We start from the raw sequence: 22,997 nt of genomic DNA, 5'->3' as shown, positions 1-22,997 counted from the left end.
TAGAATTTCCGTCTATAAAAAGAAAGAGAGTGGCATTTTCCACCTTCTAATTTCTTATCAAACTTTCCTTTCCACAATTACACAGGATTTTAATTTCAAGTATAGACGTAACTTTCCATTACTGCAGGGTTATATATTTGGTCTTGTCACTCACCACAGTGGCAACTCTTTTGTTCTAGGAGTCCAAAATGCTAAAAATTCCTCCATTTTGCCCAATCTTTGTGGTTATTCATGATGGGACCATTGTAAAACAATGTGGAAATCCTAAATTTATGTTCCACAAATTCTAGACTAATCACCTTCTTCCTTTTCCAATTCTTTCTCTGTTCCCCCGTTTACATCCATGGAAATTTCCACATCATGCATATTGCACATGTGTACCTATGCAGAGCCATGAAGACCACACCCACTTTGTTCAATTTGCTTTAATTTTAATGCAAACTGTTGTTCAATGCCCACTCTCCATTCTCCACTCTACATTTCATCTCTGGGGAATGTTCTGCATCTGTAAAGGAACATTCAGCATTATCATCAGTTAGTTTTAATTACCTTCACATACTTGAATGGTGGTATGCTAGATGCTAAAATAAATATTTTAAATAGATATGATCTCTGCCTTCTAGCCACGTACATATTAAACCATGATAAAATGAGTTGCTATTTTTAATTGGATAGTAAGTGTAACATTTTTCATGTAAAACTTCCTAAAAAATGAGGCAATTCAATTGCCTTCCTCCATGAAGTGCATTTAATAATGCACACTGAAATATAGTGAACAGCAAAAAATGCCCAGAAAGTGTATATATAATAGCTCCATGTTAGACTCCCAAGAAATTAAAAATGACTTTGGCTGCTAACAATTGGCATCTGACAGCTAAGCTGAAATATTCTCAACATAAATAAACAATTCTCTAGAATCTAAACAAGAATTAGCTAGAGCTACCCTGTGACTATGGGGTGGAAGAAGGTCTGAAACAAGACAGAGACCAGGACACTCAGCAACCACAAAAAATTAGCATGATTAATTGCTGCATCTTTATAATAATAAATCTAATCCTGCTTTGATGTTTTTGCTTTCTAGGTAAAAGTTACCAACATACACATGTTTGATTTGTCTCCATTACTGACAGCATTCAATCCAGAATCCTCTTTAGAATATTTAGGACAAACCCAAATTCTGTAACAAGGCTTTTTGAACTCTTTCTTACCAGTACCCAGAGATTCATCTGGTATGCCTCTTCTTTGCCAAAGTAAACTAAACATATCTGATTTGCTTGACTATTGGTGGGTTTCTGGTGATGTGTCTTTGGCTGGTGACCTTTAATATCTTTATGACTTAATTTTTATTATTTTATTTTATTACATGTGGAAAATTAGAGTTAAATTAGTAATTACATAATGTTTTTAGATACTTCTTGACTTTATATATAAATGAAAAAGTTCAAGTCAAATGCTGATAACCTGGGTCCTCTCAACATATCAAATTACAGAATTTTCCACATTTTGAAAGACATGTTGGTAAAATAAGAAATAGGAAAGAAAAGGTGCTATAGGCTGAATGTCTGTGTCCCTCTAAAATTCATATGTTGAAACCTAATTCCCAATGTGATGTATTAGCAGGTGGGGCTTTTGGAAGGTTATGACCAGGCTTAGTGTTCTTATAAGAGACCCCAAAGAGCTCCTTAGCCCCTTCTGCCATGTGCAGACACAGAGGAGATAGCCGTCTATGAACCAGGATGAAGCCCCTTACCTGCTCCTTGATCTTGGACTTCCAGCCTCTAGAACTGTGAGAAATAAACTTCTTTGGTTTATAAGCCACACAGTCTATGGGTATTTTTTTTTAAATAATTTTTATTATTATGTTAATCACCATACATTACATCATTAGTTTTTGATGTAGTGTTCCATGATTCATTGTTTGTGCATAACACCCAGTGCTCCACGCAGGATGTGCCCTCTTTAATACCCATCACCAGGCTAACCCATCCCCCCACCCCTCTCCCCTCTAGAACCCTCAGTTTGTTTTTCAGAGTCCATCGTCTCTAATGGTTCGTCTCCCCCTCTAACTTACTCCCCTTCATTCTTCCCCTCCTGCTATCTTCTTCTTTTTTTTTTTTTTCTTAACATATATCGCATTATTTGTTTCAGAAGTACAGATCCATGATTCATCAGTCTTGTACAATTCACAGTGCTCACCTCTATGGGTATTTTTGTTATAGCACCTTGAACTAACTAAGGCAAGTAGCATTTGTTGAAAATTCATTAAATGCCATAAACAAATTGTTTAGTTTGATCCTTGTAGAAATGAATTATCTAATTTGTAATCAAAGCTCAAACAGTTTTAGCAATTGTCCCAAGTCAAAGAAAATAAATGTTGAAATTTGAAGATAATCTCAATTTGGGCTCTAAAATATGCTTGCTGCAGAATTTGTTTCAATAAGAACAAGAGGAAAATTAATGAAACTAACTTAACATAATTGAAAGTATTTAAAATATTTTAATAATTTCAATTAGTATTAAACTAAAAATAACTAAAACACAGCAAGCAATAATTAAAAATCATAATCAGATTGACATTTCTTTATCAAAATTGAAAAAAAAAAAGTCTGGTTCTCCTGGTACACCTCTGATCTTCACTCATAAATACTCTCCAGTCATCCCTCTACTCTGGTCTTACTAATATTTTTTTTTATTTAAGTATATGTATAATATAAATATAATGTATACTTATATATAAATATGTAGAGAAATACAACATACAATCATATAATTTAATATAATATGTAATAAAATATATATTTACTTATAAACACATTATATATATGTTATATACTAACACACACACACACACACACACACACACTTTCCTTCAATTCCATTCCCACTTCTCAAATTGTACTACTTACCACCTCTGCTTTATTATTTTTCCCATGGCACTTAATATACAGCATGCTATATGTTGTTTTTATTTATTTTGCTTTTCTGTCATTCCTACATAGAACGGATGCTATAAGAAAACTGGAGTTTATTGCTGGTGGTGGTGGTGGTAATTTTGACACATGAAGACAATCCTAATTTGTTTTGTTAATGTTATTTTTTGGTCACTTATGTAACCCCAGTGCCTAAAATAATGCCTGTTCCATAGTAGGCAATCAATAAGTTCTTGTTGAATAAATAAATAAAAACAAAATAAAGTGAGGATTTTAAAAGACCAGTACTTAGATTTAACATTTTAGGATTTTATGTAATTTTATATCACACAGAAATTCTAAACGTAAACTATAACTTTATCACAAACAAAAACTTTCCAATATTAAAAAAAAATGAAGTGATTCAATTCAGAAATGCAATCCTGGGGGCTCTACTTTTTCAACTTTATCTTATATATTTCAGTTGATTCATTTTCATGTGGATAAATATTTCTAGATCACCTGTTATATTCCAGGGACTTGTTAACTAATAAAAATGTCATGATTACAAGTCTACCATTTGCTAGTTGTGTGAACTTGGCCAAATGACTCAACCACTATAACCTTCAGTGTCTTTGTCCATAAACTGTGACTAGAGGGGTTAACTACTCACCAGGTTTTTATGCTGATGCCCTAACATGAGACATGAGATGAAATCATGCCTGTGAAGCATTTAGCACTGCCCCTGGCCCACTGGAGTCATCCAATTAATATTTTTCCTATCACTTGTCAGTAATGGTGAAGTTGACGAAGAAAACATAATGGATATGCCAATGTATTTACAAAGACAAAGAATATCTCGTATAGAATGTAAAAATTGTCTAATTTTAAAAGCACAGATAGGACAACATGTTTATGCATAACAAAGTTACTTTCATACAATAAGGTCCATCAAGGCTCTTCAGATTCCCCACTGTCATTGACTCTGCCAAAATAATTACTCTTCCTACCCCACCCACAGGCATACACACGCATCAAGTCACCATGTGGGACATAATTAGAAGTTCTAACCTTTAATAAGGATATTTCCTTTATTTATCTTCCTTGTCAAGAATGATATTCAGGCAAGAATTACCTTCCTGTGAATGTGATTAATACCAGTGAGAGTAGTTGTATTTCACTTTGCTGAAGGTTTTGCTGCACACATGTGGCACTTCAGGATAGTTTGAAATGATTTTAAATGTAGATGAAGAGATTTGCTTCTGTTGAGATAAATGGGAAGGGAGTAGCGTTTACTTACAGTGTATTTCTAGCACCTGCATGGCCACCTGAGGGGTGGCATTGAGAGATTCATGGTCTACTCTGCAGATTACAGCCACGCCATCATCGCTCCGGTCCACTCGGAAATCCAGTGTGCTGCTGACAGTGAATGTTTTGCGATTTGCATCCTCTTCTTTTAAATATTTTACATCTGAAAATAAAATGTAAGTTTTAAAAATTCTGTGACGTTATCTTTCAAAATGTAACAGATTTCATTTACTCAAGACACAACTGGAAGCACCATTTTCCTCTCTTTTTCAATTTTTTAAAAAGCAAATATTTGTTTATTTAACATTTAATCCATTTTGGTTTGAGCAAATAAAAATACTTCAGAAATAAAACTTAAAATATAACTGCATAAATAAAATAAAAGGGTGGGACACAGAACTATATTCCTTTAGTGACAGGTTTTTTGGTTTGTTTTTTTTATACTCCATTTGAGAAATCAGGCCATTTTACAATATTAATCTCCTTTCTTTAGATTTAAGTTTTAAGTAAGTATAATCTTAATTCTGTGAGCCTCAAGTACAGTTGGGAAGGCCAAATTCACAACATCAGGTTATGCCTAAAAGAAAGTGCAATGTATTTGAGCTATGATTTCAACATGAACAATATGAGATGAACATAATTGCTAAAGAATACCTACAATGAGAAAGTTGTCATCTTTTATAAAGAAAAGGAAGAAGAGATGGATTCAAAAATTCTCAACAAAATACCAGCAAATCGAATACAATAATACATTAAAGGAATCATTCACCACAATCAAGTAGGATTTATTACTGGGCTGCAAGGGTGATTCAATGTTCACAAATCAACCAATGTGATACACCACATTAATGAAAGAATAAGAATCATATGACCCTATCAATAGATGCAGAAAAAGCATTTGACCAAGTACAGCATCCATTCTTGATAAATCCCTCAACAAAGTAGGGATAGAGGAAATATACCTCAACCTCATAAAGGCCATATACAAAAGACAAACGGTGAATATAAACCTCAATGGTGAAAAACAGAGCTTTTCCTCTATGGTCAAGATGAAGACAGGGATGTCCACTCTCACCACTGTTATTTAACATAGTACTGGAAGTCCTAGCTTCAGCAATGAGACAACTCAAAGAAATAAAAGGCATCCAACTTGGCAAGGAAGAAGTCAAACTTTCACTATTCACAGGTTACATGATACTCTATGTAGAAAACCTGAAAGACTCCACCAAAAAGTTGCTAAATCTGATACATGAATTCAGTAATGTCACAGGATACAAAATCAACGTACAGAAATCTACGACATTTCTACACACCAATAAGGAAGCAGCAGAAAGAGAAGTCAAGAAAATGATCCCATTTATAATTGCACCAAAAACCATAAGATACCTAGGAATAAACCAAAGAGGTAAAAGAACTGTACTTTGAAAACCATATAACACTTATGAAAGAAATTGAAGAAGACACAAAGAAATGGAAAAAAAAAAAACATTCCATGTTCCTAGATTGGTAGAACAAATATTGTTAAAAGCAATCTACACATTTAATGCAATCCCTATCAAAATACCAACAGTGTTTTTCACAGAGATAGAACAAACAATCCTAAAATTTGTATGGAACCACAAAAGAACCTGAATAGCAAATGCAATCTTGAAAAAGAAAAACAAAGCTGGAGGTATCAAGCTATATTACCAGCTGTAGTCATCAAGACAGTATGGTACTGGCACAAAAACAGACACATTGATCAATAGAACAGAATAGAAAACCCAGAATTGGACCCACAACTCTATGGTCAACTAAACTTTGACAAAGAAGGAAAGAATATCCAATGGAAAAAACACAATCTCTTCAACAAATGGTGTTGGGAAAACTGGACTGTACAACATGCAAAAGAATGAAACTGGACCACTTTCTTATACCATATGCAAAAATAAATTCAAAATGGTTGAAAGACCTAAATATGAGATGGAAACCATCAAACTATGAGAGGAGAACCCAGGCAGTAAATTCTTTGACCTCAGCTGTAGCAACTTCTTACTAGACATGTTGCCAGAGGCAAGGGAAACAAAAGCAAAAATGAACTATTGGGACTTCATCAAGATAAAAAGCTTCTGCACAGCAAAGGAAACAATCAACAAAACTAAAAGACAGTCTACAGAATATAAGATATTTGCAAATGACATATCTGATAAAGGGTTAGTGTCCAAAATGTATAAAGAATGTATCAAACTCAACACCCAAGAAACAAATAATCCAGTTAAGAAATGGGCAGAAGACATCAATGGGCAGAAGACATCAATAGATACTTTTCCAAAGAAGACATCCAGATGGCTAACACACACATGAAAAGATGCTCAACATCACATTTCCCATCACAGGGAAATACAAATCAAATACAAATCAAAACGGCAATGAGACACCACCTCACACCTGTCAGAATGGCTAAAATTAACAACACAGGAAACGATAGATGCTGGCGAGGATGTAGATAAAGGGGAACACTCTGACACTGTTGGTGGGAATGCAACTGGTGCAGCCACTCTGGAAAACAGTAAGGAGTTTCCTCGAACAGTTAAAAATAGAAGTACCCTATGATCCAGCAATTGCACTACTAGGTATTTACCCAAAGGATATGAAAATTCTGATTCAAATGGACACATACATCCTGATGTTTATAGCAGCACTATCAACAATAGCCAAGTTATGGAAGTAGCCCAAATATCCATCAACTGATGAATGGATAAAGAAAATGTGGATTACTTAGTCATCAAAAATAATGAAATCTTGCCATTTGCAATGACATGGTTAGAGCTAGAGAGTTGTGATGAGCACTGGATGTTTATGTAAGTGATGAATCACCAAATTCTACTCCTGAAACTATTATACTATATGTTAACTAATTGGAATTTAAATAAAAACTTGAAACAAAAAAAAAGAAAGAAGATTTTATTTAAAAAAAAAGGAAAGAGGACAGTCATCTGAATAATTCGAGTATTTAAAAATATATATTTGCAGTGAAATTTACATTGAGATAAATGCTCTTCATTTGGCTGAAGAATTTATTTCAGCATGAATTATTCCTCAAGATGTGTATTCATTTATTGATATTTAAACTTACTGTGCATGATTAAGATTCATTGTTTCTTTTTGTTTGTTTTAAGATTCATTGTTAAACGGTACACTCAGGGATTATTTGTTCTTTATGGAAAAGAGGTTTAATAATATTTTCATTTAATTTAAAATTTCTTAAGTCTAAAGTAGTTGATAAGAAGAGGGTAATTTTAATGGATTAGAAATCAAAATGATAGGCTAAATTAAGATTTTCAATGTAGTTGAGGAAGGAAGCTATTCCATTTTCTTACTCTTTTCAAGATTTTCAATGTAGTTGAGGGAGAAAGCTATTCCATTTTCTTACTCTTTCATTTCAAATGAACAATGATAATTTCAGGAAAAGAGTTATGTTGATTAAAATGCATAAAATATTTTATTTTACTATGTATTAAATAATCAGGAAACGACAGATGTTGGTGAGGATGCGGAGAAAGAGGCACCCTCCTAAACTGTTGGTGGGATTGCAAGCTGGTGTAGCCACTCTAGAAAACAGTATGGAGGTTCCTCAAAAAGTTGAAAATAGATCTACCCTATGACTCAGCAATTGCACTACTGGGTATTTACCCTAAAGATACAAATGTAGTGATCTGAAGGGGTATGTGCACCCCAATGTTCATAGCAGCAATGTCCACAAGAGCCAAACTATGGAAAAAGCCAAGATGTCCATCAACAGATGAATGGATAAAGAAGATGTGGTATATATACACAATGTATATATACCATATATATATATATATATATATACACACACACACACAATGGAATATTATGTAGCCATCAAATGAAATCTTGCCATTTGCAATGACGTTGATGGACCTAGAGGGTATTATGCTAAGCAAAAGAAGCCAATCAGAGAAAGACAAGTATCATATCATCTCACTGATATGCAGAATTTGAGAAACAAGACAGAGGATCATAGGGGAAGGGAGGGAAAAATGAAACAAGACGAAACCGGAGAGAGAGACAAACCATAAGAGACTCTTAATCTCAGGAAACAAACTGAGGGTTGCTGGAGTGGAGGGGGGGTGGCAGGGTTGGGGTGGCTGGGTGGTGGACATTGGGGAGGGTATGTGCTATGGTGAGCACTGTGAAATGTGTAAGACTGATGAATCACAGACCTGTACCCCTGAAACAAATAATACACTATATGTTATTAAAAATAAAATAAATAAAACATTTAAAGACATATTAATTACAACGAAGTAATATAAGTTCAGCTTCTCCATTGTTGTGCTCTATGCAAAGATTTGACTTTGAAAGTAATACTGAATTTGAGGTATTTGGTGGGTAGATATTTGCATGGTCCATTGAGTTTTACTTTTTTCCAGAGAAGTCTGACTTTATCTTATTTGATTAAAAAATAGAATAAATATTAGTAAAGGATAAAACTAGATAAATGTTCCATGTCTTACTCTTGAAAATGTATGATTGTGTTCACAAATTAAGAAAAAATTACCTAATTAAGACTTTACCAGTAAAAATTTTTTGTGATTTAGACAGTTCTGAGAGTAAGAAAAATTTCTAACATTTGAAAAGTAGAAAATTTCTAACATTTGAAAAACAGAAGAACAAAATAGCTCAATTATATCTTTTTAACTATAAATCAATCATACAGGATACAGGATTTTTCATAAATGTTTTATGAAATAACTCATTTTTGCTAACCAAAGTCATTTCTGAGATTTTTGCATTTGAAAATTAGTTTCAATCTCAGTTTAAAAAATATTAGGGTAAAAGATGAAATTATTTCCTTTCAGTCAAAATATGTCAGGAAAATACAGCCCTTTGTTATATTAAATATATATATTTGTAGCCCTTTGTTATATTAAAATATGCATATATATATATATATGAGATCTTTTACTTTTCAGTGTTTTATAGATTTATACAAAATGTCTTCTCATTTTTATATTTTCTATTCTTTCCTATAAATCCATGTCCAACATTTTCTGGTTTGTAGTTCTAAGTAGTGGCAGTATAAGAAGACCTAGATCTCTTAACAAACCACTTTTATAATTATGTTATACAATATATGAAAAATTATTCTAAAATATTGCTAATTGTTTAATTTTAATGACAGCTGTATTTTTTTAAAGATTTTATTTATTTATTCATGAGAGACAGAGAGAGAGAGAGAGAGAGAGAGAGAAGCAGAGGGAGAAGCAGGCTCCCCGCTGAGCAGGGAGCCCAATGCAGGACTCGATCCCAGGACCCTGGGATCATGACCTGAGCCGAAGGCAGACGCTTAACCATCTGAGCCACCCAAGCACCCATGACAGCTGTATTTTAAGAACCCACACATCTGCTTTCTTTAGCCGATTCCTTTACAAAATTATCACTTAATGTAATATTAATTGGATACATAAAATCTGATAGCAATTGTATATAACATAAAATTTTAATGAGCATCATTCAAATAGAGTATACAAAAGTATAATTTGTTGCTTTTAATATTAGCTTATGGGACAGCCTCTAGGGTTCCTAGAAGCTCTAAAATTGAATAAGAAAAAAAATCAAGAAGAGCCAATCATATTATCTTTTCCTATATTTTATGCTGATCTCCTCCTTACCCCCACCCTCCAAAAAATACAGGCAGGAAATAGTACTTGAAATTTATGTCTATTTTGGCTTTCTAGCTTTATAAAATAACTGATGTATTCACAGTTGTAGAATCAATAGAAATTTTCTTTATATTGCTCAGTTAATTTGTTGATTGCATGTGTACTCTTGTTTCAAGTTCTGTCTTGCTTCAGGGTTTCCATTTTTTCTACTATGGCATGTGCTTTCACTACATTGCGATCTAGAGCAGTATTTTTCAAAATGGAATGTACAGGGGCTCCTGGGTGGCTCAGTTGATTAAGTGACTGCCTTTGGCTCAGGTCATGATCTCAGGGTCCTGGGATTGAGCCCCACATGAGGCTTCCTGTTCAGTGGGAGGCCTGCTTCTCCCTCTCCCACTGCCCCTGCTTGTGTTCCCTCTCTCGCTCTCTGTCAAATAAATAAAATCTTAAAAAAAATGGAATGTACATATATATCACCTTTGGATCTTGGTAAAATGCAGACTCTGATTCAATATTTGGTGGGCTAGAGCCTGAAAGTCTGTTGCTGGCCCATGGACATATTTTGAGGAGCAAGGGTAAAGTAGATTATTTATCAATACCAGAGATGTAACCAAAGATGAAGAGGAAATATTGGGACTTACTCTAACCCCCTTTCTCTCTTCATCTCAATCTCTCTCTCTATCATTTTAATTTCCTCTCTTCCTAACCTCCCATTCTATCTTTACTATTTTAAAATATGTATTTCTCCTCATTTTTTTTACATTTTTCAAAATGTGCATTTCATATATTATATAGCATATTGGTATGATGGTCAACACAAGTTGAAATCAAGCAACAAACAGAGGTGATTGTAGGATTACTTTCCCTCATAATCCTTGCTGCCACCCTTCTATCTTTTTTCCAAAAAAGGTTCTGGACTTTTAGCACTTGTTCACAAATAATACAAACAGTGGTTGCTTCCGGTGGGTAGCAGTTCAGAACTGTCTTATTATGCTATCACTGTCTACATTAGAAATTTTCTGTAATAAAAAATGTTAGAAAGAAATCTGCTTAGGAAAATTCTTCAAGTGTGGTTCTAAACAGAAGTTATTTTCCTGAATATTTCTTGAATGTGAAGTCTCAAAATAAGTAATTATCTACCAGTTTTTATATTTTTCTTTATGAGACTTGGAATGTAGAATAGTAGTCTGCTTATATTTGGGATTTTAGATCTTGATCTCACCAAGAGCCAAGGTGGAAAAAACAAAACAAAACAAAACAAAAAAGCAGATGTAATCATGAGTGAGACACGCAGAGCCTCTAAATTAACAAATTTAGAAGCCCTGAATCAGGTTAGCTAAGGAACAAAGGTCATCTGCGTGTTTTTTGTTTTGTTTTGTTTTGTTTTGTTTTGTTTTTTTACATATAAAACTTCTCATAATATAACAAATCTCAGAAGCTACATCCATATCCATCTTTCCAGATTTATAATGTTAGGTCACCTGCCTCTATGTCTATAGTTTCCAGCCTCTTTTGGATTGAATTTTTCCATAGGAAATCATCTAAAGTGCAGTTCCTTGGAAAGTCACCTTGTCTCCACAGTGGTTCTAATCACCCTGAGTACTGCAATCTGAATATTTGTGATGCATTTCCTTTCTGCACTTTTGTGATTTTAATCCCATCTAAATAGATCCAGAAAGAATATACTCCCATTCTTATTAAGGGCAATCTTGTTTCGCATCCTGTGGAAGCCTTCTTTCTCAGACGTGCACCTAACATGGGCCAGTTTCCTTTTAATCCATGGGAAGGCCAATAAGCCATAGCCACCCTGGGAACAAGGTAAGATTTAGACACAGCTTCCAGCTGGTCCCATTACTGGGAGTGCCATAACTTCTCATCACTGAGACACATCTGTTAGGAATTATGTAGGACATTATGTAACTTCTCCTGATCTAGTTGGGCCTTTAATTTCCTGGCCATGACCAAAGCTGCAGGGTTGCAGTGTTTACCCCAGATATTGATGCTTCTGTAGAACTTAAACTTCACTATTATTTTCAGAGTCTGGGTTTGTTCCAGTGTTTTATTGTGGATCAGATGATAATTTTAGGGAATTATTCTGAATCCATATTAATGGTACTTTAATGATTTGGCAATTTGTTAGTAAGCTGAATGTATGCCCTCTTGTCATAAAGAAGAGAAAATGTGAGCATTATACAAGGTAATTTTATGTCAAAAATTTGAAGTGATCATTTTGGACAACTGAATATGTTGTGTAATATCTGTTTAAAAGAAGCTCTATAGATCAAAATTCTAAAACTAAACACAATTTTTAGAAGATAACCAACTCTGTTACTTTTTTTTTTAAGATTTTATTTATTTATTTGAGAGAGAGAGAATGAGAGATAGAGAGCACGAGAGGGAAGAGGGTCAGAGGGAGAAGCAGACTCCCCACTGAGCGGGGAGCCCGATGTGGGACTCGATCCTGAGACTCCAGGATCATGACCTGAGCCGAAGGCAGTCGCTTAACCAACTGAGCCACCCAGGCGCCCTCTCTGTTACTTTTTTAAATTGACATAAAGTAACTATGCCTGATTAACTCATTCAGTAACTTAGATGCATGTTATATTTTTTTAAGATTTATTTATTTAGAGGAGCAAGATAGCAGAGGAGTAGGAGACCTAAATTTCGTCTGGTCCCAGGAATTCAGCTAGATAGGTATCAAACCATTCTGAACACCTACGAACTCAACAGGAGATTGAAGAAAAGAATAGCAGCAACTCTCTGAACAGAAAAGTGACCACTTTCTGGAAGGTAGGACGTGCAGAGAAGTGAATTCGAGGTGAAATTCGGGAAGATAGACGGCGGGGGTAGGGGCCTCGGATATCCGCTACTGGCAAGTGATACAGCCATGGAGCACAAAATCGGAACTTTTAGAAGTCAGCTCTGCTGAGGGTTGTAGCTCCAGTGGCTAAGCAGGGGTGGAATGCTTGCTGGGACAGTGTGGTCTCAGGACCCTCAGGGTCACAGAAAGACCAGGGGTGCCTGAGTGCACTAGAGCTCCCAGGTATTGGGGCAAGGAGACCAGGGAGGGAAGCTGGCTGCAGAGACAGAGCAGAGGCTAGGCTCTCAGCTCAGGGTCACTGTAAACTGTGATCTGTGGCACAGTCGGGCCACTGCTCTTCCAGCAAGGACCCAACAAGCGGCAGATCCGGGGAGACACCTCTTCCTCCCCCCGGGAGGAGTGGCACAGGAGACTGTAGGGATCTGCTGAGTTTGTAGACTCCACACGGGGTCATGTGCTAGAGATAGAAATGCTCAGTTACAGGCCAGGTGAGCACGGAGTGCGGCTGGAGACCAGGGAGATGGGAGTGACTAACTGCTTTTCTCTGGGGGCTCACTGGGGAGGGGGGTCCTGAGTTCTTGGCTTCTCCAGGGCAGAGATTGGGAGGCTGCCATTGTCACTCTCATCCTCCAAAGCTGTACCAAAAGCTCACAGGGAACAAAATCTGCTCGGGTTTGCTCTGTGAGAGCAAACCCGAGCGGATTACTTGGCCCGGCCCCCAGCAAGGGTGGGGCAATTCTGTCTCCCACAAAGACATTTGAGAATCACTGCAACAGGCCCATCCTCCAGATCAGCAAGAACAGCCAGCCAAGACCAAGTTTACCAATCAATGAGAATGGCAGAAATCCAGCACTAGGGGAATACTGCACAAAGAATTCATGGCTTTTTTCCCCATGATTCTTTAGTCTTTCAAAGTTATTTTTTTTATTTTTCCTTTTATTCTTTTTCTATTTTTTTGAATTTTTCTTGTTCCCTTTTTCAACCAACATCTTATCAATCCGTTTTTAAAAAATCTTTCTTATTTTTCATTTTTAGAGTCATATTCTATCCTTTCATTGTAGTTAACCTTATTTTCGGTATATATATAAGTTGTTCTCTCTTTAAAAATTTTGGGATACAGTTTCTTCTAACAGACCAAAATATACCCTAAATCTCTAGTGTATGGCTTTGTTCTAGTCTCCTGACTTATCACATTCTCTCCCATTTTTTTTAAATTTCTCTTCTTTCTTTTTTCAACCACCTTATCAATTTCTTTTATAAAATCTTTTATAATTTTCATCTTTACAGTCATATTCTATCCCTTCATCCTATTTACCCTTATTTTTGTACATATAGAGGTTTTTCTTTCTTTAAAATTTTGGGAGGCAGTTTCTTCTAACAGACCAAAATACGCCCAAAATCTAGTGTGTGGCACTGATCTATTCACCAGCCTGATCCTATTTGATCATATTCTTTTTTTTTTTCTTTTTTCTTTCTTTCCCTTTCTTTTCCCTCGGTTTCAGGTCTCTTCTGATTTGTTTAGTGTATATTTTTCTGGGGTCATCGTTACCCTGTTAGCATTTTGTTCTCTCATTCATCTGTTCTCCTCTGGACAAAATGACAAGATGGAAAAAATCACCTCAAAAAAAAAAAAAAAAAAAAAGAACGAGGCAGTACGGACTGCCAGGACCCAATCAAAACAAACATTAGTAAGATGTCGGAACTAGAGTTCAGAATGACTATTATAAAGAAACTAGCTGGGCTCAAAAAAAGCATGGAAGAGAAGGGAAACCCTTTCTGGAGAAATAAAAGAACTAAAATCTAACCAAGTTGAAATCAAACAGGCTATCAATGAGGGGCAATCAGAAATGGAGGCTCTAGCTGCTAGGATAAATGAAGCAGAGGAGAGAATCAGTGATATAGAAGACCAAATGATGGAGAATAAAGAAGCTGAGAAAAAGAGAGATAAACAACTACTGGATCATGAGGGCAGAATTCAAGAGATAAGTGATACCATAAGATTAAACAAAATTAGAATAATTGGGATCCCACAAGTAGAAGAAAGAGAGAGGGGGGCAGAAGGTATACTGGAGCAAATTATAGCAGAGAACTTCCCTAATTTGGGGAAGGAAACATGCATCAAAATCCAGGAGGCACAGAGAATCCCCCTCAAAAATCAATAAAAATTGGTCAACACCCCAACATCTCATAGTAAAACTTACAAGTCTCAGAGACAAAGAGAAAATCCTGAAAGCAGCCAGAACAAGATGTCTGTAACCTACAATGATAGAAACTGGATTGGCAACAGACCTATCCACAGAGACCTGGCAGACCAGAAAGTACTGGCATGATATATTCAGAGCACTAAATGAGAAAAATATGCAGCCAAGAAACTATATCTAGGCAGGCTGTCATTGAAAATAGAAGGAGAGATAAAGAGCTTCCAGGACAAACAAAACCTAAAAGAATTTGCAAACATGAAACCAGCCCTACAAGAAATATTGAAAGGGCTCCTGTAAGCAAAGAAAGAGCCTAAAAGTAACATAGACCAGAAAGGAACAGAGACAACATACTGTAACAGTCACCTTACAGGCCATACAATGGCACTATATTCATATCTTTCAATAGTTACCCTGAATGTAAATGGCCTAAATGCCCCAACTGAAAGACACAGGCTATCAGATTGGATAAAAAAACAAGACCTATCAATATGCTGTCTGCAGGAGACTCATTTTAGACCCAAAGACACCTCCAGATTGAAAGTGAGGGGGGTGGAAAACAATTTACCATGGTAATGGACATCAAAAGAAAGCTGGGGTGGCAATCCTTATATCAGACAAATTAGATTTTAATCCAAAGACTATAATAAGAGATGAGGAAGGGCACTATATCATACTTAAAGGGTCTATTCAAAAGAAGATCTAACAATTGTAAATATCTATGCCCCTAATATGGGAGCAGCCAATTAATAACAAAAGCAAAGAAACACATCGACAACAATACAATAATAGTAGGGGAGTTTAACAACCCCTTCACTGAAATGGACAGACCATCTAAGCCAAAGATCAACAAGGCAATAAAGACTTTAAATGACCCATTGGACCAAATGCACTTCACAGATACATTCAGAACATTCCATCCCAAAGCAACAGAATACACATTCTCTAGAGAAGAATAGATCACATCCTAGGTCAGAAATCAGGTCTCAACCAGTACCAAAAGATTGGGATCATTCCCTGCATATTTTCAGACCACAACACTTTGAAACTAGAACTCAATCACAAGAGGAAAGTCACACAAAACTCATATACATGGAGGCTAAAAAGCATCCTACTAAAGTATGAATGGGTCAACCAGGAAATTAAAGAAGAATTAAAAAAATCATGGAAACAAATGAAATGAAAACACAACTGTTCAAAATCTTTGGGATGCAGCAAAGGCAATCCTAAGAGGAAAGTATATAGCAACACAAGCATTTCTCAAGAAACAAGAAAGGTCTCAAATACACAACCTAACCCTAACCTAAAGGAGCTGGGAAAGAACAGCAAATAAAGCCTAAACCCAGCAGAAGAGAAATAGTAAAGATCAGAGCAGAAATCAATGAAATAGAAACCAAAAGAACAGTAGAACAGATCAATGAAACTAGGAGCTAGTTCTTTGAAAGAATTAATAAGATTGAGAAACCCCTGTCCAGACTTATCAAAAAGAAAAGATAAAGGACCCAAATCAACAAAATCATGAATGAAAGAGGAGAGATCACAACCAACACCAAAGAAATACAAACAATTATAAGAACGTATTATGAGCAACTCTATGCCAGCAAATCAGATGATCTGGAAGAAATGGATGCATTCCTAGAGATGTATCAACTACCAAAACTGAACCAAGAAGACATAGAAAACCTGAACAGACCTATAACCACTAAGGAAATTGAAGCAGTCATCAAAAATCTCCCAACAAAAAAGAGCCCAGGGCCAGATGGCTTCCCAGGGGAATTCTACCAAACATTTAAAGAAGAATTAATACCTATTTTTTTGAAACTGTTCCAAAAAATAGAAATGGAAGGAAAACTTCCAAACTCATTTCATGAGGCCAGCATTACCTTGATCCCAAAATCAGACAAAGACCCCATCAAAAAAGAGAATTACAGACCAATATCCCTTATGAACACGGATGCAAAAATTCTCACCAAAATACTAGCCAATAGGATCCAACAGTCCATTAAAAGGATTATTCACCATGACCAAGTGGGATTTATTCCTGGGCTGCAAGGTTGGTTCAACATCTACAAATCAATCAATGTGATACAATACATTAATACAAGAACGAACAAGAACCATATGATCCTCTCAATAGATGCAGAAAAAGCATTTGACAAATACAGCATCGTTTCTTGATTAAAACTCTTCAGAGTGTAGGGAGAGAGGATTCATACCTCAATATCATAAAAGCCATCTATGAAAAACCCACAGCGACTATCATTCTCACTGGGGAAAAACTGAGAGATTTCCCCCTATGGTCAGGTATGCGGCAGGGATGTCCACTATCACCACTGCTGTTCAACATAATACTAGAAGTCCTAGCCACAGCAATCAGACAACAAAAAGAAATAAAAGTCATCTGAAATGGCAAAGAAGTCAAGCTCTCACTCTTTGCAGATAATATGAGACTTTGTGTGGAAAATCCAAAAGACTCCACCCCAAAACTGCTAGAACTCATAAAGGAATTCAGTAAAGTGGCAGGATATAAAATCAATGCACAAAAATCAGTGGCATTCCTATATACCAACAACAAGATAAAAGAAAGAGAAATTAAGGAGTCGATCCCATTTACAAATGCACCCAAAACCATAAGATCCCCAGGAATAAATCTAACCAAAGAGGCAAAGAATCTGTACTCAGAAAACTATAAAATACTCATGAAAGAAATCAAGGAAGACACAAAGAAATGGAAAAAGGTTCCTTGTTCATGGATTGGAAGAAAAATATTGTGAAGATGTCAATGCTACCTAGAGCAATCTACACATTTAATGCAATCCCTATCAAAACACCATCCACTTTTTTTAAAGAAATGGAACAAATAATCCTAAAATTTGTATGGAACCAGAAAAGACCCCAAATAGCCAGAGGAATGTTGAAAAAGAAAAGCTGGCAAAGCCGGCAGCATCACAATTCTGGACTTCAAGCTCTATTACAAAACTGTCATCATCAAGACAGTATGGTACTGGCACAAAAACAGACACATAGATCAATGGAACAGAATAGAGAGCCCAGAAATAGACCCTCAACTCTATGGTCAACTAATCTTTGACAAAGCAGGAAAGAATGTCCAAGGGAAAAAAGACAGTCTCTTCAACAAATGGTATTGGGAAAATTGGACAGCCACATGCAGAAAAATGAGACTGGACCATTTCCTTACACCACACAGAAAAATAGACTCAAAATGGATGAAAGACTTAAATGTGAGACAGGAGTCCATCAAAACCCTAAAGGAGAACACAGGCAGCAACCTTTTCAGCCTGGGCCGCAGCAACTTCCTCCTAGAAAACTTGCCAAAGGCAAGGGAAGCAAGGCAAAAATGAACTAATGGGACTTCATCAAGATAAAATCTTTCGCACAACAAAGGAAACAGTCAACAAAACCAAAAGACAACCGACAGAATGGGAGAAGATATTTGCAAATGACATATCAGATAAAGGGCTAGTATCCAAAATCTATAAAGAACTTATCAAACTCAACACCCAAAGAACAAATGATCTAATCAAGAAATGGGCAGAAGATATGAACAGACATTTTTCTAAAGAAGACATCCAAATGGCCAACAGACACATGAAAAAGTGCTCAGCATCGCTCGGCATCAGGGAGATCCAAATCAAAACCTCAATGAGATACCACCTCACACCAGTCAGAATGGCTAAAATTAACAAGTCAAGAAATGACAGATGTTGGCGAGGATGCAGGGAAAGGGGAACTCTCCTACACTGTTGGTGGGAATGCAAGGTGTTGCAGCCACTCTGGAAAACAGTATGGAGGTTCCTCAAAAAGTTGAAAATAGAGCTACTATATGACCCTGAAATTGCACTACTGGGTATTTACCCCAAAGATACAAATATAGTTATCTGAAGGGGTACATGCACCCCAATGTTTATAGCAGCAATGTCCATAATAGCCCAACTATGGAAAGAGCCAAGATGTCCATTGACAGATGAATGGATAAAGAAGAGGTTATGTATATATACAATGGAATATTATACAGCCATAAAAATTGAAATTTTGCCATTTCCAATGACATGAATGGAACTAGAGTGTATTATGCTAAGTGAAATAAGTCAATCAGAGAAAGACATGTATCATATGATCTCACTGATACGAGGAATTCTTAATCTCAGGAAACAAACTGAGGGTTGCTTGGAGTGGTGGGGGTTGGGAAGGATGGGGTGGTTGGGTGATAAACACTGGGGAGGGTATGTGCTATGGTAAGCACTGTGAATTGTATGATTGATGAATCAAAGACCTGTACCTCTGAAACAAATAATACATTATATGTTAAAAAAAAAAAAAAGAAGATAGTAGGAAGGGAAAAATGAGGGGGAAATTGGAGGAGGAGATGAACCATGAGAGACAGGGCTCTGAGAAACAAACTGAGGGTTCTAGAGGGGAGTGGGGTGGGGGGATGGGTTAGCCTGGTGATGGGTATTAAAGAGGGCACGTACTGAATGGAGCACTGGGTGTTATACACAAACAGTGAATCATGGAACACTGCATCAAAAACTAATGATGTAATGTATGGTGATTAACATAACATAAGAAAATAAAAAAAAGATTTATTTATTTATTTGAGAGAGAGAGAGAGAGAGAGAATGCATGTGCAAGAGAGAATTACTTGGCATGGAATTTTACTGAAACTCAGTTCTTGTTAGTAGGTTTCAAATGTTCAAATGAGTGTAATAATATTTATGGATACTTGATGAAGAGGAGATACTTTACCTAAATATTCTAAAACCTCTCTTTCAATTTATTCAGACAAAATGCTATTCTTTGATCAGGGGTCTCTTACGTGTCATTGCATAGGTCTGAAATAAAAGGTACTACAAATACATGCTGTATGGATCTTGTTATATGTACCCTGACTCCGTTCAATACATACACATTTGTCTGAAACATGTGGATTCAGAGAGGAATCCTCTTTGTCTCTTGACTCTCACTACCAGAAAAAGTTAGACCTATTTTGTACACTGTTTTGTGGACATAATAATTAACTGATCATGTGTTTCTCTTTGTAGTAGCTAAAAGTACTAACAAAGTTTGTCACCCACCATTAGCAAATGTGAAAGACTTTATGAAAAGAATTCACTTGCTAATCTCACTTTGGGTTTCATTTTATTTTCTTTACTAATTTAGCTGTTGTTCCAAATTCAGTATCATTACCTTTTATGTTAACCCGCGTTCTTTTTTTTTTTATTAATGGAAATCCTTCTAGCACATAATGAGTTGTAAGAGTCCCTCTCCTTAAAAACAAAAACAAAAACAATAACAAAAACTGGACCTAGTTCGATCATTGTTTAATGGCTCAGGACCATTCAAGTATATATTAAGATTTAATACCTTAGAACTATATTGCTGAGTCCAGTAAAACAATCAGTAAGGAGTAGAGTCATCTCCTTAGAAAATTTCGAGGTAAAGTCTTAGGTCACTTTCACCCAAGTGACTGATTCTATATTTAATTCTATATTAATATTTATTCAACTCTGTATTTAGTTTCCTGTGCCTTAGAAGGATATTTAGAACTAGTTTGCTTATTCCAAGAGAGCATCCAATAAAAAAGTCACCACCTCTAAAAATTATTAAGGTAAAGTCTGAAACCACTTTAACACAAGTGATTCATTTATTCTCTAGATAAAAACCTTGAGCTTTTAATTACCATGTGCTTGACACCATGTCAGATTCTACATATAAAAAGTTATGTGAGGAAATAAATCCCAGTCTGGTAAAGTAGACAGATATGTAAACATATTATTTAAATATTTTAAAAACTATTGGTATGTTCAAAATACCAGAGAACAACAATTTAAGAATTAACAATACCAGATCTTTTCTCTCGTCCTCACCCCATCAGATGTATCTTTTGAAAGGAGTATGGGAGATAGACTATTTTAGAGAAAAATGGTTACTGAGAACATTAGTTAAAAATGTTGTGAGAACAAAGATAGAGATTAGGTTGTCTTCAAGAAAATCTTTTTATTATTATCACAGTCTTTGAATAATCAGCAGCAATATGACTATTACTTATTTCTGCAATACTAATATAATGAACTAAAATACAGTATTTGTCAGTTTCAACAAGGTTTTCCTCTTTCTGACTTACACAACATGTTCATGAGCTGTGAGGTATATCCTGCATAGTTTGTGAAATTTATCTTGGGCAATTTGGGCTTAGTTTACACTCTACCTGTTATTCATAAATACAAAACTCCAAAAAAGAGGCAGGTAGGGGAAGAAATAGTAGTCTTCTACAAATCTAATCCCAGACCAAAATGTTTTATTAGGGACTCCTTAATATTTTATATCTAATGGAAGTAGAGTCATAAAATCTAAAAATTTTATCAAAATGTGAACATAAGTTATAATCTTCTATAGCACCTATACTTACTGAATGTGAATTCATAGTGTTTGCCATAACCAGGTTTGACTTTTAACAATAAATTTCATTCCTATCTAATTTCTTTTGTAGACATTCCTTGCCTATCAATTGCCATGTTCTGTAGCGTGTGCCTCAGGCCAAGTATGTTTAAACCTGAAGAGGTATCTGAGTCTGGGGTGACTAATATCCAGGGTGACAAGCATGAGGCTTAATCCCCAAGCATAAGTAATGTAATTAAACTAGTTTGTTTCTGATTCTCCACCATATATCTTAACATGATTTAAAACCTTGAAGATTTCAAAAAACAATTTTGAGCATGCTTGAGCATGCATGCATACATATATCCCACAGCTTGTCCTAGGAAAGCCATGATTTAGCCAATCTTAGGAGAGAACATAATTCATGAAATAGGGAAAAGGTGTGCAAAATAGAGGAAGGAGCAGATAGGTGGTGGCAACTGTAGACAGAAAGGAGCTAAATCACTATGAAGCCAGTCAGTGAACTCTTTATATCCAGGGAATAACTTATGGCTATAACTAGGTTCCCTCAAGTTCCTTTCACTTGGCCATGGTCAGTAAAACCTTATAATAACCTCTCTTCACCTGAGAGTAGATTGAGTGAACCTCAGTGCCATTAACCAAAAGTTTGGACATGAGAAGTCAACTTTCACTTGTAGCACTTTCTTAGAACCGATTTTATATTTTGTGCACCATGTTATTTTAATTTTATTTATTTATTTAATTTATTTAATTAATTTATTATTTAGCTGAATCAAAAAGATTATACCATCTGACTGAAAAAAAAAATGACCTGACTCTGAGTCTGATGCTTCAGTGTACTCACTATATTTGTATAGGTTTTATTGTCCTTTTTTCTACTGAAGACTGAAGGATTTCTTCTATTTTCTATTTTAAAAGGTGTTTTATTGTAGGCCCAAAAAGGATGATAAAAATATGGCAGAAAAAAACTTTAAAGCTCATGCATTAGAGTAAACTCTATAAGAAAATAAAACTATCTATCCATTTGAGTACATTCTGTAACAGCAAGCAAGCGCAACTCCCCTGAGACAGCTGGGATGATGCCATTCTCCAGTCATCAAACAATGTATTTTCTGGCCTCTTGTAGCATTGAGCACAGGAAGGAAAAATCAGCCTGCCCCACATGTATTTATTGTGAAAATGAATCATTTGCATCATTAAAACCTCTGTGTTGAGAAATTAGCTTTCTGAATGTCATAATGTTTCTCTGTACCATGTACTACAATAGTTCTGTTGATCAGTTTTCAACATGTTATATTGTTTTCTGAGCAACATATCATTTTTAAATTCCAATTATCCACCAGGATGTTCACAGGGCCCAATATAATTCATTTATTCATAAAATAAAGGATAATTGGGAATTTTAATTTTGTTTCTCTCTAGCTTTTTTCTTTTTTTTGTTTCTCTTCCATTACTCCTCTCCCTTCTTATCTCTCTTCTTTCTTTTTTCCCCAAATATTCTTAATTGTTATACTTCTGCATAGTTCTCATATCCAGCATCTAGGACAGGGTCTGGAACATCATAGATACTTATCAAGTCTGTCCTTAATTAATTAAAATAATGGCCATATTCAGTCAAGTAAAGCATTCCTTTCCTTAGTCTAGTGAGTAGACTCATTCCATGTCAATGTGT

The 22,997-nt window shown here is 35.6% G+C and overlaps 1 protein-coding gene across 2 annotated transcripts in view; it reads right to left on the bottom strand.

Annotated features, from left to right (window-relative positions):
- CADM2 (cell adhesion molecule 2) overlaps positions 1-22,997 on the bottom strand; it is a 169,092-nt gene that overhangs the window by 131,918 nt on the left and 14,177 nt on the right. For both annotated transcript variants that reach the window (XM_028114859.2, XM_088024782.1), the window contains exon 3: positions 4,210-4,380. In XM_028114859.2, coding sequence (XP_027970660.2) covers positions 4,210-4,380 — 171 coding nt within the window. The remainder of the gene's footprint in view (positions 1-4,209; positions 4,381-22,997) is intronic.

The sequence above is a fragment of the Eumetopias jubatus genome, unplaced genomic scaffold (assembly GCF_037043125.1).
Source record: "Eumetopias jubatus isolate StellerSeaLion01/CBP00866 unplaced genomic scaffold, mEumJub1_p1.0 scaffold_1, whole genome shotgun sequence".
In the NCBI taxonomy this organism is placed as follows: Eukaryota; Metazoa; Chordata; class Mammalia; order Carnivora; family Otariidae; genus Eumetopias; species Eumetopias jubatus.
Note: the sequence above shows the minus strand (reverse complement) of the source record. Positions and strands in the feature narration are given on the sequence as shown.